At 39.3% G+C, this 19,233-nt stretch overlaps 1 protein-coding gene across 2 annotated transcripts in view; it reads right to left on the reverse strand.

Annotated features, from left to right (window-relative positions):
* Positions 1–19,233, reverse strand: part of ZRANB1 (zinc finger RANBP2-type containing 1) — a 46,192-nt gene that overhangs the window by 5,247 nt on the left and 21,712 nt on the right. For both annotated transcript variants that reach the window (XM_021714720.1, XM_008062502.2), the window contains 4 exons: positions 13,939–14,126; positions 8,559–8,712; positions 7,241–7,312; positions 5,982–6,180 (listed from right to left, as the gene is read on the reverse strand). In XM_021714720.1, coding sequence (XP_021570395.1) covers positions 5,982–6,180; positions 7,241–7,312; positions 8,559–8,712; positions 13,939–14,126 — 613 coding nt within the window. The remainder of the gene's footprint in view (positions 1–5,981; positions 6,181–7,240; positions 7,313–8,558; positions 8,713–13,938; positions 14,127–19,233) is intronic.

Here is a 19,233-nt window from a genome sequence, read left to right on the forward strand (position 1 = left end):
TCTCCTATAAAACAAGCCAGCTAAGACCTCTGAAGTGAAGACAGACATTTAACCTATTTATGACATCGCATTTCTCTTTTATGCATTTGAATTCCAGATAAAAGAAACAAAAGACAAGCAAACAATCTGTTGCTGTTTGGAGAGTTCCAGCATAGAAAAGTTAAGTGTTGGGATCGCAAGGTTTTTTTTACAGTAATTTAAAGAAAGTTCCTTAGAAAATAAGTTAATATATCATTTATTTTCTAAAAGGACTAAAACATAACGTTCCAGAGGTTTAGCTCTTAGGTCATTAAAAAACAGTTTTCATGTTCCAGGTAACAGGGTTTTTTAATCACAATTCCAAATGTTTTAAAGTGTAAATATGGAGGCCGGGCTCGGTAGCTCAGCCTGTAATCCCAGCACTTTGGGAGACCGAGGTGAGCAGACTGCCTGAGCTCGTGGGTTCGAGACCCACCCGGGCAACTTGACGAGACCTCATCTCTACAATAAATCAAAAATTAGCCGAGCATGGTAGCACGTGCCTGTAGTTCCAGCTACTTGGAAGGTTGAGGCAGAAGGATCACTGGAGCCCAGTAGGTCGGGCTGCAGTGGCTGGGTGACAAGAGTGAGACTCCAAATCCAAAAAAAAAAAAAAATTATTATCGAAACCACACCAAGACCTAAACTCTGAAGCTACCTGGATCTAATTAAGAACAGACAAGCAAACCAAAACCAGCAACATATGACCAAATGGCAGGGGAATACCAGGTTGGTCTAACATTCAAAAATCAATTCCATGTTCAATACTGTCAAGCTGGCAATACCACCACCCTCAATTACTCTGTTAATTCAAGGCAATCCCAATCAAAATCCTAGCTGTCTTTTTTACAAAAAATTGGTAAGCTGGACCCTAAAAGTTATATGAAAATCCAAAGGACTTAGAATAGCCAAAACAATCTTTAAAAAGAAGTACAAGGTCAGATGACTTGCACTCTGATTTCAAAACTTATTACAAAGCTACAAACCTCCAGAGAGTCCATCCAGTGTTGACATAAGGATAGATCTATAGATTAATGGGAAAATAACGAGAACCCAGAAACAAATTCTTAGTTTTATGGTCAAATTAATTTCCAACAAAATTGCCAAGGCAACAGAATGAGGAAAAACTGTATTTTCAATAAATGGTACTGGGACAACTAGATATCTATATACCAAAAAAAAATGAATTTAGAACTGTACACCTCACAACTTAAATTTTAGCTCAAAATCGATCACAGACCTAAACACAAAAGTGAAAACTATAAAATTCTTAGATGAAAACATAGGAATAAATCCTTATGACCTTAGGCTAAGAAAAAGATTTCTTATACAACAGCAAAAGCATGTGTGGTAAAGGAAAAACATTACTAAACTGAACTTCATAAAATTAAAGACTCTTGCACTTCAAAAGACAATAAAATTCAATTAACTTAAAAAGTTATTAAAATGAAAAGACTAGCCACAGAATGGAAGAAATTACTTGTAAAGCATACATCCAATGAGGGACCTCACACATGAAAGAACGCCTGCAGACCAATAAGACAATCCCTGTAAAAATGAGGAAAAGATGTGAAAAGACATCTCACCTACAAAGTTATATGACAATAAATACATGAAAAGATGCTCAATATCATCAGTTATTAGGGAAATGCAGGTCAAAATCGCAAGAGCCTGGTATGGTGGCATGTACTTATAATCCCAGCTTCTTCAGAGGCTGAGGTGGAAGGATCACTTGGGCCAAGGAGTTCAAGCTCAGCCTGGGCAACATAGCGAGATGTCATCTCAAAATACACTCACACAACTTCATGTGCACAAGAAAGGCGATAATAAAAAAGGCAAACAATAATGTGGTGAGAATATAAAGAAAATGGAATCTTCATACACTGCTGGTAAGAATGTGAAATGGTACGGACACCACAGAAGATAGTTTGGCAGTTTCCTAAACTGTTAAGCACAGATCTACTATGAGCAGCAATTCTCCTATATGTCAGTAAAAGAGAAAGCAAAGCATACTGTCTCACAGAGATTTATACATGAACTGTCATTAGCATTATCTACAGCAGCCAAAAGTGGAAACATCCCAATGTTCACCAAATGGTGAATACATCAACAAAATGGGGCATATATCTGAAAAATGGTATATTAATCAGTTACAAAAGGAACAAAGTCTTGATACATATTGACACATTACAATTAAAAATGATGCTAAGCGAAAGAAGTCAGTCACAAAAATACCACATCTTTTATGAATCCATTTATATGAAATGTTCAGAAAAGGCAAATATACAGACAAAGATAAGATGAGTAGTTGCCTGGGGATGGAGGGTAATGGGAAGAGGAAAACACTGGAAAAAGACACAAGGTTTATTTTTGTGGTGATGAAAATGTTCTATAATTCTGTTGCACAATTCCGTAAATTGAATAATAATCACTGAACTGTATGCTTAAAGCAAATGCCTTTTATGGTAAAACAAATTATGCTGTAATAAATGTGCTAAAGAAGAATAAATTGAAATTCGGGTTTAAAAACTGTTTAGATATGTTAACTTACTTTTTAACAATTTTATTATATCTACCCGGGTCGTAGCTGGGTATTAACTACATGTATTTAAAGAGGTCATGGTTAAATCTGTATTCTTTATCTGTCTGTACACAAACAGCATTTTCAGCAGGTTACACTGAAAAATAAAATTACAATACAAAGCTACAGATAATCCTACCAAATAATAACAAAAAAGTTGTAATTCTGAAAGACTTGGATTGATGTATTTTTCCCATTCGCATTAATTGTCCCCACATGCCCCTTTGAAAAACTGGACGGACATAACAATGATAATATATTTAGACTTGAAAACGGAAGTCAGCTCAATCGTGGACGTCCAACAGAATAGCACAGCTACAAACACATAAGTCACCTATCCTGAAGCAGTGGGTGAAGGGGTTAAAAGAAAACTGCTTTCCTAGTTTTTACTAGATACTTTACATGACTTAAAACAGCTCATCCCAGTTGATGGGGATGATGTACAAAGCACAACTCATCAAAGAGCAGCTTAAAAAGGAGACTACACAAATGGCGCGCTGGCTCCTCCTCTCCTGGTCCAGGAGAGGATCAAAGACTGCTCACCCTCTCTCTCATTCTGCCCTCTGATAGTTATACACAAGCCCAGTGAGCAAATGAACCACAACTCAATACAGTAGCAATGTAAGGATTATTCATTAAGGCTATTATATCTGACATATGCCACTGAACTCTGGAATCCACGGCAACAATACTTACTATCAACCCACTATATAATCGTCAGCCTCACCATACCCTCACAACACCATAAGGACTCCCGTGGGTGTTATCACTGTAATCAATGCTGCTTTCTATGCCTGAACTGTCAGACATCAGGCAAAGATCCCCAGTGGCAGGGATCGGAGGAGGCAAATGCCAAGGCACACTTTGTTTTGGGATGCCCGACCATATGCCACCTCTAGGTCCTCACTCCTGAAACATCATCTGAAAGTTCTGCTGCAACAACTCTTACTAGTGGCTGTAAGCAAACAGCTTAGTGCCCTCTCACTCTAGCAGTCATTCCCTCTACCTAGCCCATTCACTACCTCAGACCTTACTTCTCCCTACTTTGCTACACTGTGGGGACTCCAAATACCTCATAACCACCTCAGAATTCTAGTCTTGATACATACATCCATGGCAACTCAGACTCATAAGGTAACCTACTGCCACTGTCAACTTTGAAGATCAAGATAGCACAAGCCTGAAAGCAATTGTTACTAGTCACAAATGTGTTATTTAAAAAACTCACTACTAGGAAAAAGACAACACCCGCAAGACCCACCTGTAGTAATGGGAATGTGACTGGGTAGGAGAATATTCTTGTTATGGAAAGATGAATATTGATATATTGAAGGGTAAAGCATCATGATAGCTAAAACCAACTGGCCCAGGGGAGCGTTTATGTATGCAGAGAGAGAACAGGTGGCTGAGTGCAGTGGCTCATGCCCGTAATCCCTGCGCTCTGGGAGGCCAAGGTAGGACTGCTTGAGCTCAGGAGTTCAAGACTGGCCTGGACAACATAGCAAGCCCTATCTCTACAAAATAAATAAACAAATTAGTCACGCGTGGTGATGCACACCTGTAGTCCTAGCTACTTGGGAAGCTGGGGCAGGAGAATCACTCGAGCCCAGGAGTTTGGGGCTGCAGTGAGCTGGGATTATACCACTGTATTCCAGACTGGGCAACAGAGCAAAAAACTACCAAAAAAAAAAAAAAAAAGATGCAGCAGGTGTAGCAAAATGTTAACAGTTGGTCAACTGAACAAAGGAAACACCAAGAACCACTGCACTGGTTTTTTTTGTTGTCGTTTTGTTTTTTTCTTCCTTAAGTTTTCTTTGGGTTTGAAAATTGGCCAAAAAAATTAAAAATGAAATCTTAAGACTCCCAACCTAGCCAGGCTCGGTGGCTCAGCCTGTAATCCCGTGCCTTTGGGAGGCCGAGGTGAGTGAACTGCCCAAGCCCGCGGGTTTGAGACCCACATGGGCAACTTGGCAAGACCTCATCTCTACAATAAATAAAAAATCAGCCGGGCGTGGTAGCGCATGCCTGTAAATCCGGCTACTCGGAAGGCTGAGGCGGAAGGATCGCCGGAGCCCCGCAGGTCAAGGCTGCGGTGGCCGGGAGCAGTCACTGCAACCAGTTTGGGCGACAGAGTGAGACCCTAACTCAAAAAAAAAAAAAAAAAAGACTCCCATCCCCAGGGGAAAAAAAAAAAACTTGTCCTACAATGTGAATTATCATGTCTTAGTTGAAAACATTAAATAATAATTACTTTAAAATATGAACAACGACCTTACTAATACCTAAGCCTATTATAATTTAAATTCTGTATTTGGAATGTTCAAAACATTGTTTCTATCTCATAGAAACAATAAATGTTTCCATTTTAAAGATTCAAATGGGTCAGGCGCAGTGGCTCAAGTCCGTAAACCCAGCACTTTGGAAGGCCAAGGTGAGGGGATTGCCTGAGCCCACGGGTTCGAGAACAGCCTGGGCAACTTGACGAGACTTCATCTCTACAATAAATCAAAAAATTAGCCAGGCATGGTAGCACACACCTATAGTTCCGGCTACTTGAAAGGCTGAGGGGGAAGGATCACCTGAGCCCAGCAGGGCGATGCTGGGTGGCTATGAGACTATACTGCACTCCAGTATGGGCAACAGAGTGAGACTCCAACTCAAAAAAAAAGCTTCAAATGTTTCTAGTTTAAAGTTTAGCAAAAAAAAGTATAAAAACCATGTTCAAAACCAAAAAGTTGTCTTATTTAGCTTCCACAGAAAATATAACTGAGGCCAAGTGCAGTAGCTAATGCCTTTAATTCCAACACCTTGGGAGGCCAAGGTGGGAGAATCACTTGAGCCCAGGAGTTCAAGACCGGCCTATGCAGCATCGCTATACCTCGTCTCTGTAAAAATGTTCAAAAAATTGGCCAGGCATGGTGGTGCATGACTGTAGTCCCAACTACTCAGGAGGCTGAGCCCAGGAGGTTGAGGCTGCAGTGAGCCACGATCATGCCACTGCACTCCAGACAGAGTGAGACCCAGACTCGAAAAAAGAAAAAAGAAAATATATCAGATGAGATGAAAAGTATCCTACCACAACAAGGAAATGTCTAGCAAGTGCACTCCTGGATTGAAACAGGGAAGGATGTTTCCAAGAAAATGAATTTTATGTCTTTGTGTATGAGGAATTTGTGCTCTTCAATTGTATACCATAAGAAAAATAATTATAAATGTATTATTATATTTAGTTTGTAAATAATAAATATTAAAGTATTAATAATGTTAACATTTTTATAAAAGGTTTACATTTTATTTCTTTAAAAATCCCCACCCAATAACGTCAAGCATTTGACTCACAAAAAATAAAAAAAAAAACAGAGAAGGAAGGATGCCAGTTTACCAATGTGAACAGTCATGCAGGCTGTCATGCAGGGCCTTCCGAAGCACTGAGTCCTTGTCATAAATGCCCCAGGTAGCCTGTAGTACTGAATCAAGCAAGCAGTCTCCTGCAGTCCGGTTCCAAAGTGCATATAGTCGACTGTCCAAACGTGTAGCCAATTCCAAGGACCAGTTAATAATTGGAGATTCTTCTTCTAATTCTGTAAGAGGAATTTAAATAACATGCTCATCTGTATGTCTATGAAATTAGAGAATACTTCAAGGGGGAAGAACCTATTTTCTACATGGAAAAAGGTTTATATGTAATTTACTTAATAAATATGACGTGAAATATCAACTCTTTGAATAGTTGAAACATCTTATGGCTCTAGAATAACTTACTCAACTTTTAAATTCTTTATTATATTCTAAAAATGTTTAATATAGAAATATATGCATTCCAGAACAGAAATTAGAGAACCAAGGTTTCAAAACATTTGTATTTTTCATCATTTAGTCACTCTATCATTGTAAAGACCTGGAAATGAGCATTTTTAACAGTATGACACTGCTCGTAAAGACTTCACATGTGATCGGGCTCGGTGGCTCAGCCTATAATCCCAGCACTTTGGGAGACCGAGGTGAGTGGATTGCCTGAGCCCGTGGGTTTGAGACCAGTCCAGGCAACTTGTCAAGACCTTGTCTCTACAGTAAAAATTAAAAATTAGCCAGGCGTGGTAGCACGCGCCTGTAGTTCCAGCTACTTGGAAAGCTGAGGCAGAATGATCACCGGAGCCCAGCAGGTTGACGCTGGGGTGGCCATGAGTGTCCCACCGCACTCTAGCCTGGGCAACAGAGTGAGATTCCGACTCAGAAAAAAAAAAAAAAAAGACTTTACATCTTTAAAATAAAAACGGACTGGGTGCAGTGGCTCAAGCCTATAATCCCAGCACTGTGGGAGGCCGAAGCAGAAGGACTGCTTGAGCCCAGGAGTTCAAGATCAGCCTGTGCAACACAGCAAGAACTCGTCTCTACAAAAAATCCAAAAACTCAGCCAGGGGTGGTGGCATACACCTGCAGTCCCGGATATTCCGGAGGCTGAGGCAGGAGGCTCGCCTGCAAGAAGTCATGATCATGCCACCGTGCTCTACCCTGGGCAACAGAGTGAGACCCCAACTTAAAAAAAAATTAAATTTAAATGAAAAAAGTTGACTATATGTTAAATCTCTCCATACCTTGATCAGGTGAAAGGTAAATTATGCTCATTAATCCCATTCTTACCTTTCTGAACATCTCTATCAAGCACCTCATCAAATAGTTTTTCTTGGACTGTTGGAGGTAAGTCTTCAATGTCTACAAAGAAACAGCAGACTTGAAAAGATCTCCTTTTGTTTCATAATATGATAAATGTAATACCAGCATCTAATAATAACTTCCTCTAAACTAACTTCCTTTCCACTGAAGATTATCAAGAGTTTTTTTTTTAAATATGCATGTATAACATGTGCACATGACGTAAAATATTCTCTGTAATTCATTATCTAAACACTGATTTATTTTAAAATAATGTAAATAACATTTGGACCAATAACTACATACAAGTTTTTGTTTGTTCCCTTCTCATGCTGGTAACTTGTGCTCAGCTCTATTATTTTCAGACTTGAGAATCTTCTTGTAAAAGTTAATGAACCATGCACACAAGTATTTTTGTCATTACCCTCAAATATTCTATGCTCTATTCAGACTACTTAATATATTGAGTATCTTGGAGTAAAAAGCATTACCCTTAAAAATAATTTAAGAAAAGGCCATTTTCAATACAAAATAAAAATCTAATCATTTGGAGTAAGCTCAAATATACAAAGTGACTATATTTCAAATAAAATTTGCTCTGAGTTCAGAAGACTTAGTTATTATCTTTTGTTATTTGTAAATACCCCATTTACATCTGAATATAAAAATTTAAAACACTCAGATATCAGGTGAAAGTTTTTCTTTAGAAACGTTTGGCATTTGATGTACTTACTCAATACCAATTGACAGAAAGCATTCTAGAAGACATTTTCAACTGTCAATGATTTGAAAAATGAAAAGTTGCTTCGCAAATATAGTAGAAATAAATATAATAAAAAAGGAATGATACATTAAAAAGAATGCCAGTATCTTTAATTCAAATAACCTGACTCTGCCCATCAACAATCCATGTTCTTATCCTATCTCTTAATACCAGGTACCAATAGCTATCTAATTTCAAAATAACATAAAAACATGAAAAGGCAATATAATTTTTTAAAAGGAGACTTTAAAAGGAAAATTCTAAAATAATACAAAAGAAAAATAAATGGGCAAAACGGATTTTTAAAATCTAAAGCCCAAAAAGAAATCAGCTATTATCAGCCACTGGATTCCTCTCAGATAATGCAATCATTCATTTACAAGTAGTCCTTGTACTGGTCACTTTCAGCATACACAGGATAGTGTCAGACTTGCATACAGAAGCTAAGTTATCTGCTCTCTAACAAAAACATGCTTCACCCATACATACAACAGTAACTATAATAAAATGAAAATTTGTTTTCACATTAGATTTTGGAGTTACCTGCTGGCAATGTAAATGTTACAAGGTCAGTTAGAAAATAGCAAGCAAAATCCCCCTTTCTCTGATGAAGAGAGGCAGCTATTTCTCTCCGGATTTGTTCTGTCAGTTCAGGACACACCATTGCCGGAATACACTTTGCTGCTTGCTGAGACACCTAAAATGCAAAGAAACTTTCTTCTCATCTCACAAACGGAAGCAGAAACAGTAATACATAACTCAAGGTTACTACTTTAATCTTAAAACGTATTGGGTATTAATTCCTTACTAATGAAAGCATATATCCGTACAACTTTTCAGAAAAACAGCTCTAAAATGTTTTGCCCTGATTCGGTAATCTGTTTCAATGAAATACTCAAAGATGTACATAAACATTTCTGTAAAAGGGTGCCGTTCATAAAGGTACACCACAGGAAGGAATGGAGGACAAAAAACCTAAACTTAAACAGACTCGACAGACACCATACACCCAATAAAACCATCCTTTAAAAACAAGGAGCTACAGCTCACAGGGAAAACTCCAGTCGTCTCCCACACATTTCAAGTAGCCTGACTTGGAAAAACGAAAAGTGTGATATTTAAAGGGTTAGTTCCCACTGACCTCAAAACCCTTCACACTCTCCATTTGTTACCATTCTGAATTTTTTAAGAAGCATTTGGCATCTCCAAGTTTAAACACAGACTGCCAGCCTCTGAAGTCCAGCCTGAAAGGAGGGAGGTGTGAGCACTGTTGCAGTGAGCACTACTGCAGAGGCCCCTGAGCGAGGAAATACAACAAACCACAAATCTTCTTAAATGCTTAACAGCAAACAACGGTGGAAAGATTTAACTTTACAATTCAGCCATAGTCAGTTGGTGGGGCTCAAAAAAGGTACATACACAAAATTCTGAAACCAAAGGTGAGAATCCCCTAGCCAGGAAGAGAGTGTGGCGCTAATCGAGTGAGCCAGTGAGCTCTGTTCTCTGATGTCGCCAATCTGGACAACCTTCCCAAAAGCAGCCTACCAGTCACCTGTGGGGTCTGAAGCAGCAGTTCTTCCAGTAAGCCACTTGAAGAAGAAGGCTTACTGGTAGTGTCCTCTACATACTATACGTGGACATCTTGATTGCAACTGCTAGTAAGATAAAGGAGCAGTAGTTCAAAAACTCTTGCATACACAACTGACTCTCCATTTTGGAAACTCCTGCAAAAAATTCACTTCTACTAGATTTCACTGGCCAGGATCACCAGTAAACATGAAAACTCTCAATATACAAAACCAAATATCAAATATTTTCGGGATAGAATTGACTATTTCGCAAGTAACACTGATAAAATGAATCTCAAAAGTAAATTTAAAAATGACTTATTCCAAATCTGCTAGCCCTCAGCTCCTCTCCCAAATGCCGGGAAGAATTTTCCAAAAACCACCTGGACAGAGCCCTGACTACTACAAATATTCCAAGAGAAACCTGGCCAAGTCTCCCCCTTCCACCACCATCCTTAAGAAGGACATGCCCCTGAAATCTGCCTCTCATCTGCTCACTTCTTCAACCTTATGGCTCTCAATCATTTCCTTAGGCTAGTCATTCTAACCTTTAGGACCCATGAACTTGAATGAGAATTTTGTTTCAATTAAATTTAAATCCTTCATTTTCACTAACTTTTTGCTGATATTAAAATGCATTTTCTTATATATTTCAAGTTTGGCTTAGTATTTTGGTGACTATGTTTCAATACAACTGATTTCCCTTGTAATTCTATTTTTTTTAATGCATTTATAAACAACAGTTTGAGTAGTCCATAAATTCCACCAAATGATCAACAGAGGGTCCATGACATAAAACCCAATGAAAATCCCTGCCCCAGACACATATCCCCAAATTCAATGTTCTCCTAGTCTCATTCCCAAAGTTAACGTGGCTAAAGAACCTTAGCCTAAATTTATTCCAGACTCCTTCACTTCCAGTCTCCTGCTAACTCCTTTATTCTGGCCTTTGGAGTTCCTACTCACTGAGACTAACTCTGTTACCAGTTTTGCTTTTTACCCGAAACGACCCCCTTCCACCTCTCTTACATTGTTCCAAGGCCAGTCTACACGTCCCAAAGAACACAGCAAACTGGAAGGTGCTTTCTCAATTTGTTTATCAAAGACACAGCATCACTCTCTCCCTCTCTCAGATCACTTGTTGGGTGAAACCAGCTACCATGTCAGGTGCAGTCTTGTGGATGCACCCACGTGGCAAGAAATTGAAGCCTCCTGCCAACAGCCACATGAGTGAGCGTGAGAACAGATCCTTTAGTCCCCAGTGGAGCCATTTAACAACTATAACCCTGGCCAGCTTAACTGCAACCTCATGACCTCTTAAGCTAAAACCATTCAACTAAGAGGCTCCTGGATTCCAAGTTCTCACAAATTGTGTGAGATAACAAATATCGTTTGCTGTTTTTTGTCTGTTTGTTTTGAGAAGTCTCACTCTGTTGTCCAGGTTGGAGTGCAGTGGCACGCTCACAGCCACTGCAGTCTCAACCTGCTGGACTCAGGAGATCTTTCCACCTTAGCCTTCCAAGTAGCTGGAACCACAGGCGTACACCACCACGGCTGGCTAAGTGTTTGATCTATTGTAGAGACAAGGTCTCGCCAAGTTGCCCGGGCTGGTCTCGAACTTCTGGCCTCAGGCAAGCCTCTCACTTCTGCCTCTCAAAGTGCTAGGATTATAGGCATGAGCCTGGCTTAAGCTGCTAAATTTCCAGCAAATTTGTGACATAGCAATAAATACACTAATGTGCTATTATCACCCCACTGTTAGTCCCTAGACTGCTCTCATGAGATCAGTGGTTTATGACAGCCCCTCCAGAACCCCTTAATAGTCCTCTACTTGCCTGAGGGGAACCTATGAATCCCCCTAAAGACTTTAATGCTATCACACATGTCTTCTTTATTCTGTCTCCTGCCACCAGCAACTACAACTCCACGTTGATGGCCTCTCCGATATACAGCACAACTCTGCACCAGGACACAAGTGCAGCCAGACATCAGACACTACAGAAACTGCCTCCAACAGTTCTCTCCCATGTTCTAGAACGCGGATCCCTCTACTTGAAGCGGGCCCTTCTTCCTTATCCTCAGTAAGCCTGCCCTTTGTTGTCACCATGGTCTTCATTCTCTTAGGTCTTCCACTCCAGCTGCACAGGAATCTTGCCCAACTGGACACAATGGTTAGCCACTGCAATCATGTTTTCATCTAACTATTACATTTTTTAATCCTCATATACGGCCCTGTACATAAAGGTCACCAAATACTGGCAAATTTGAATAAACAAATATATATAAGTATAACACAGAAGATGTATACTAACAAAATCTGAATCCACAATTAATGACTCTACTTTTATTCTATTTCTCTTATCATCAAAAAAATAATCTGGAACTTACAGTCACATCTGGATAATTCACTTGCAAAAATTATCATTTGCAGCAGTTACATAGTTATCGAAGCCAGAAATCTCAGAATCAACTTGGATCTCTACCACATCTCTCCACATGCCATCAATCTCCTTCTTCAGGCTGACAACATGTCCAGAATCTCTCTCAAATCCGCCTCCATCTTCCTATTTCCATAGCTACTACCCTACTGACAGAGTTCTTGCCAGCACCACTACCATGCCCTCCTAACTAAGCTCATCCCTCTCCAATGCACAGCAGCTAAAACACAACTTGCTCTTCTTACTTCCCTGCTCCTCTACCTAAACACCTTTCAGTGCCCTCGAAATAATCAAATTCCATGACACTGGCTGGCAACAGTGGTTCATATCTGTAATCCCAGCACTTCTGGAAGCCAAGGCAGGAGGATCACTTGAGCCCAGGAGTTCGAGACCAGCCTAGGCAACATAGCAAGACCTCAACTTCACAAAAAAACCAAAACAATTAGCTAGGGGTGATGGAGTGCACCCATAATCCCAGCTGCTTGGGAGGCTGAAGTGGAAGGATCGCCTGAGCCCAGGAGTTCAATGCTGTGGTGAGTCACAATTGTGCCACTGTGCTCCAGCCTGGGCGACAGAGCAAGACCCCAGCTTAAAAAAAAAAAAAAAAAGTTCTTGACACCAAAGATCCTTCATAATCCAACCCCTACTTACTTTCACACTTCCCTTTTCTCTGTTCCCACTTACCATCTCAGTCACACTGAGTTGTTTGCAAGTCACTGCATTCATCACAAATAGCACATGCTCTGGTACCTGCATAAATGCTTTCCATAACTGCCCTCTCTTCCTCACCCACTTCATGTGGCTAACTCCGACTTCTCCTTCTGATATTAGCTAAAGTATTACCAGATCTAAATAAGAAGGAGGACACTTCAAAACTCAAGCACTGGAACACAGCATTTGGCACTTATATCCATCAGGGTACATGCTGCACAGAATTACCTGTTCATTTTTCTATTTTTTGGGAGACTCAATGAAGGAAGAGCCCATGTCTTCACAATACTATCCCTTCTCTGCACAGTGTCTAGCACACAGTAGATACCCAATAAATATCTGTCAGTTGAATGACTGAATGACAGATACATTCCAGATGTATCTAGGATACAACAGTACCTGAAACATCATGTTTCAAATACCGTTGCAAGTTTTCAAATATTTAAATCATATACCCAGCCGGGCTCGGTGGCTCAGCCTATAATCCCGCGCCTTTGGGAGGCTGAGGCGAGTGGACTGCCTGAGCCCGCGGGTTCGAGACCCGCCTGGGCAGTGAGACTTCATCTCTACAATAAATCAAAAAATCAGCCAGGCGTGGTTGCGCATGCCTGTAATTCCGGCTAGGAAGGCTGAGGCGGAAGGATCGCCGGAGTCCAGCAGGTCGAGGCTGCGGTGGCCGGGAGCGGCCACTGTACTCCAGGTCTGGGCAACAGAGTGAGACTCCAACTCAAAAAAATAAAATAAAATAAAAATAAAAGCATATACCCAAAGGGATTATATACTGTTGGAGTCTCTCAAGTTTAATGGGAGTTTTAAAGGGGGTAAAGGAAAACCTCAAAAATGAGAACTTAAGAACAGATTTCCTTAATATAAAAGAGCATTTAGGCCTGGCACGGTGGCTCATGCCTATAAAACCAGCACTTTGGGAGGACAAGGTAAGAGGACTGCCTGAGCCCACAGGTTTAAAACCAGTCTGGGCAACTTGGCAAGACCTCATCTCTACAATAAATCAAAAAATTAACCAAGCATGGTGACATGTGCCTGTAATTCCAGCTACTTGGAAGACAGAGGCAGAAGGATCGCCTGAGCCCAGCAGGTTGAGGCTGCAGTGGCCATGAGCGTGCCACTGCACTCCAACCTAGCAACAGAGGGAGACTCCAACTCAAAAAAAAAAGACAAAGCATTTAACCAAAATGCCATACTCACCTCTGTAAGCAATATTGCTAGCATATCTTGCCTCTGAAAACGTATAGCCAGGTGTACAAGAGTATAGCCGACATCAAAGGCAGAAGGACGGTTCAGCAAGCGTACTTCATCTGCAGTGAGCTGACGTGCAATATCTCCTCCTGATGACTTATATGCTTCTATAGAAGCTAAATCACCTTCTACAACCCCTAAAATAAGCATCAAGATAAAAAAGCATTTAATTGTTTTTTTTCCTTCAAAAAGCACAAACCTGTAGCAATCACTCCAAACTCTTTAAGTATTTCTCTGTGCTTCCTGGATCCTGGGGCATATAAGTGTCCTGAAGAATGTAAGAAAAATTAGTTTATTCTTCTCTCTTTTAAAAATGTCTGTCGAGTGCTAGGACTGTCTAGTTAGACACTTACCATCAGTGTTGGCTCCATGCTCTGGTGGAGTTTAGAGGAACTATTAATTGGATTGAACATAGGTAACCTAGTATGAGAAACTAGACTTCCCAGAAGACACTGAGCCCCCGGCTCTGGTCCTGCATTCATCCTGACTCTGCAGAAATCAAGAAGACAGGGATATGCTTCCAGTTGGCAGTAAGCTCCTTTCTGCCTTTCTAAAGCAGTATCAAAACAAATGCTGAGCTTTCCATACTGCAGTTAGCTTTGAAACAACTCAGAGCAATGGAAACCATTTTCATAGTAAGTACAAGTTGGCAATATTTTGATTTCAGATTCTCTAACAGCTAAGTCTTCCTTATATCTGTTAAGAATTACTAATAAAGCAAAAACTGAACCATATGATTTCAAATAAAATATGCTAAAATAAGACATTGCAAACCAGTTGGGGGTGGGGGAACAAAACAAGTATCACTTTTGCCCAAATCTGTAAGGAACTTTCCATTTCCACTGAACCATTTTATTAACCCTAACACAAATTAATGTTAAATAAAAACAGCAATTCTATCTACTAAGCAGTATGGTACAGTATGGATAATAAACGGCCTTGGCAAAAAACAAACGTGTAGATTAGCTTCCAATTTGCAAGTAGTGCTGTAAAAAAAAAAAAGTCAAGATTGCAGGACCAAATAATTTTAAGTGTTTCCCAAATTACATCAAGAAAAATTTGTTTGTTGAGTAAAATGTCAACACTAGCTAAAAATATTCTTAAAGTGCTTTTGAAAAAGCATTTCAACTGCCATTCTGAATTAGAAATTAGTTAAGAGAGACATAGTCCTTAGAATATAACAGATTGGTATATGCAACACTCTCACACCATTATTAAAGATAACAAGACATCAAAATGATCATTTTATTCTCACATTTACTGAATGCTCATGACATACAGAACACCATGCTAGGCAATATGAGAAGTACAGAGACAGTGAAAACATGACTCATATTCAAAACGGTCATTTTAAAATCACAACATGGAGCCACAAAACGCCAGCTTCAAAAGTTTTCAAACCCTTGAGTCATATATCCTTTCAGCAAATCTAGATCCTCTCCCTAGATAAAAGACCCCTGCCCTCAACACAAAGATACATTTTCCAGGTTAAAAACTCATGATATTAAGAAAGAATGTCTTTTTATAGGAATTTTTATTTTCACAGGAATGGAGTTGATACATTTACCACTATGTACACACATACCCCTTGTACACAAATGGCTTCAAATCATTCTTATGAAGACAGTGCCCTAAAGAAGTCAGGGCTAAAATTTAATCAAGGGTGGCATTAGACAAGGGCAATAAATCTTCCCAAAAGGCCAAGGCTTAACAAGAAACCGCTCCTTCAATTAAAAACAAATCCATGATTGCCTGAGCCTGCGGGTTCGAGACCCGCCTGGGCAGCGAGACTTCATCTCTATAATAAATCAAAAAATCAGCTGGGCGTGGTAGTGCATGCCTGTAATTCCGGCTACTTGGAAGGCTGAGGCGGAAGGATCGCCGGAGCCCAGGAGTTCAAGGCTGCAGTAAGCCATGATTGTGCCATTGCATTCTAGTCTGGGCAACAGAGTAAAACCCCAACTCAAAAAAAACCCATGGTTTCTATTACTAATTATTATATTCAAGTACATAAAGAACTCTAAAACTTATTCTTCACTTAATGAACAATTAAGTATTATCTGATAGGGACCACTAACTTTTTGAATAATTTACTGTGAGTTTATTTTATTAGAACTGAGCATGCTCACTCCATCTCCTTTTGTTTCTATAGTATTTCTGAAAGAAGACGATGAATTTTCCCTTCAGTGCTGTGAAAAACTGTTAACTATTTCCAGTCCAAGCACATGCAGCATCACCGCACCTTCTATAGTTTTTAGCTTTTCTCTAAAAATAGATCTATGTATAAAATATCTTTGTATTACCCATAGAAATGTTCCAAGCACTTCCAAAAGCAACCCAAGAGGCTGATCAACTTACCTGGAAAGACAAAGAGGAAGAGCTGCACAGTATATGTGTATGTATGCCTATCCAGGTATGTATGTGTTTGTAGAGATTCATGTATTTTTTTATTTCCCAAAGACAAAGATGAGGTCATCAAAAGCTAAACACCTTTCGCTTGGAAGAAGGGAGATGCTCAAATCACTGTCTTTATCATTTTTAACTAACTCGCCATACAGCATAAGTCTAGAAGAATCTCATTCTAGAAATTCTTAAGATGTCCCTCTAATGCTTCTGAAGAATTTCTGTAATTACAAGTTAATTAGCACAATGGGGGTAGGAGAGGAACACAGACCAAACAGCATAACAGTTAGCAAACTGCTTTGGAACTATGATTTACAGCTCTGCCTTCATGTTAAGTGCTACTTAAAAATATAACCAGGGCTTCAATTGCATGGAATGTGAACTATACCTCGAGAAAGCTGATACAAACACATACAACCAGGATTTCTATTTGGCCTAATCCAAAATATAAAAAACACATAATGGCCCCTTCCTACCCTGTGCTCTGCATTAAACTGCAGATAGGGCATGCTGACCATTCCCAGCATGGGGGTCATACAGAAGACAGATAGAAGACAGATGAGGAGAAACACAAACTCTGCTCTTGGTTCCTGACAGCACTGAATTCTTCAAACTTCCCAAGCATGAAAAACACCTTTTTAAGTATAGGCACAAAATAGTATATAAAAGAAAAGCATCTTTTTGTCCAACGTTTGGGGAATATTTAATTCCATTCTTTTCATTAACCATAATTAATACATCAGTTTCAGTGAGTGGTAGATTTTCAGCTACAAAGATTAGTAAGTTTATAAAAATCAAATTTCATGAGAATGCTACTGAACTAACTGTGCAAATTTTTGTTGTGTCTTTATTACACACTGCTCAGAGATCTACTGACAAAGTTTAGACAGAGCATTCATAGATGGGTTTTTGCTGTAGACATGGTGTTTAATAGGATTTGGCCCAAACTCATATAATTTAAAGTTTTAGCCATCACATGTTTTCTACTTAGGGAAGGGGGAAAAGCAATACAGTATATGAAGAAACAAACAAAATCTCCGAGTTCTTTACATAGGATTGCATTTGAACACCTTTTGTTATCAGGGGATAAAAGGAAAGTAGGAAGAAGGCAGAAGTTGGTAGGCAGGAAGACAACAAAAAAATGTAAGTGCTAAAACCCTGACTTTATAGAAGGCCAGGAAAAAAACTCAACAGTTCCAAGAGAAGATAAAGAGATAATCTATACATTCTTTCTAGGTTGCAGACACCTCACAATGCCTCCAAGAGTAACTGGAAGCACCTTTCTCTTAATACTTTTTTTGAAATTTTAGCAAACATATATTACACATTCTGTCTCTTCCTCCTTTGTGCTATGAAGGCAAATAAAAGGACAGTTGAAGACGCTCTGAGATTAGCTTAATAAAACTTAATTAACATTCCAAAGTGAGTGAATGAAATGGCTAGTGATATACTATTACACATAAAGGAAAGTGTTAACATACTTTTCCAAAACATGACGACCTAACAGTAAATGAAGGCTAGTGTATTATATATTACTAGCTAAAAACTTAAAAGCTCTATAAGCTGGGCCAGAAGTAGACCTTAATGTAACTTGGGGACTTCACAGCTACTATGGAACTCCGTTGGTTAGAATTTGGAGCTGGCTCATAGATATTTAGAAAACAGACTTATTTTTTCCCCCATATATGGCACAATTTTCAAAGTTTTGCCTTATTTTCCTTTATGACATAAAATTGAAATGGTAACTAACTTTGAAAAGAATGCCAAATGGTAAAAAAAAAGCCAGGACTTACCTGAGCCCACATGGGCCAGCCCAACACTACCCTGGAGTTCTATGGTAGCTGTGACATCACAGCATGGTTTATGCTGTGGGGTCAGGGTGGACCTGGAGTCAGCTGGCACAATTTCAGGAACCCTTAAAGAGAAAAGTTAGTTTTAAGTGGTAATGTTCAGAATGTCCTTCACCATGGTCAGAGAAAGATGCAGATGTGGCTGGCCACAATGTTTAGGTAGTTTTCCTCTACCCAGAGTTTAAGTTATTTAACTGGTTTTGCACTATTAAAAGAAAACTATCCACCCAGTAATACGTTTTTGTGTCATTAACCATCTGGCTGCAGTTTAATAATGAACCTGCCTTAGATATTCACAGTAAACTTTCAATACTCAAACATAAGTTGCTTTTTAAATAAAATGACTTCAATATTTTTAAGGGTACCCTCAAGTAAGCACGAGTATGGGGACAATCCCAGAAATAGTTTGAGCAGACCAAACAAATCACATCTCCTAGTTGCATTTTTCACATAATAACCAACGCAGCAAGTTAAAAGTTACCACTTCTATTCCTAGAAAAGTGCTATAGAATAACTTATTTGAAAAACAAAGAGATGAAAATGAGAAACTGGAAGCAAATTTAATCTATAATATATATTAAGACTAGCTTCTATTTAATTCAATAATCTCACTGTACATTATTAAAACATCCTCTTTAGGAAGTAAAAAGATTCGCCAGATGGGGTGGCTCACACCTGTAATCCCAGCACTCTGGGAAGCAGAGGCGAGATTGAACTACCTGAGTCCGGGGTTCAAGATCAGCCTGGGCAACTTGGCAAGACCTCGTCTCTTGCAATAAATAAAAAATTTAGCCAGGTGTGGTGGTTCCAGCTACTTGGCAGGCTGAGACGAAGGATCCCCTAAGCCCAGCGGCAACTGCACTACAGCCTGAGTGACAAATAGAGACTCCTATTCAAAACAAATACACACACAAATAAATAAATAAAAAGATTCAATGAGATAAGGATAATTAGTTTCTAATTAAGGCTTTTTTTTTTTTTTTTTGAGTTG

Source organism: Carlito syrichta, unplaced genomic scaffold, assembly GCF_000164805.1.
Source record: "Carlito syrichta isolate Samal-C Ts95f unplaced genomic scaffold, Tarsius_syrichta-2.0.1 Scaffold305729, whole genome shotgun sequence".
NCBI classification, from domain to species: domain Eukaryota; kingdom Metazoa; phylum Chordata; class Mammalia; order Primates; family Tarsiidae; genus Carlito; species Carlito syrichta.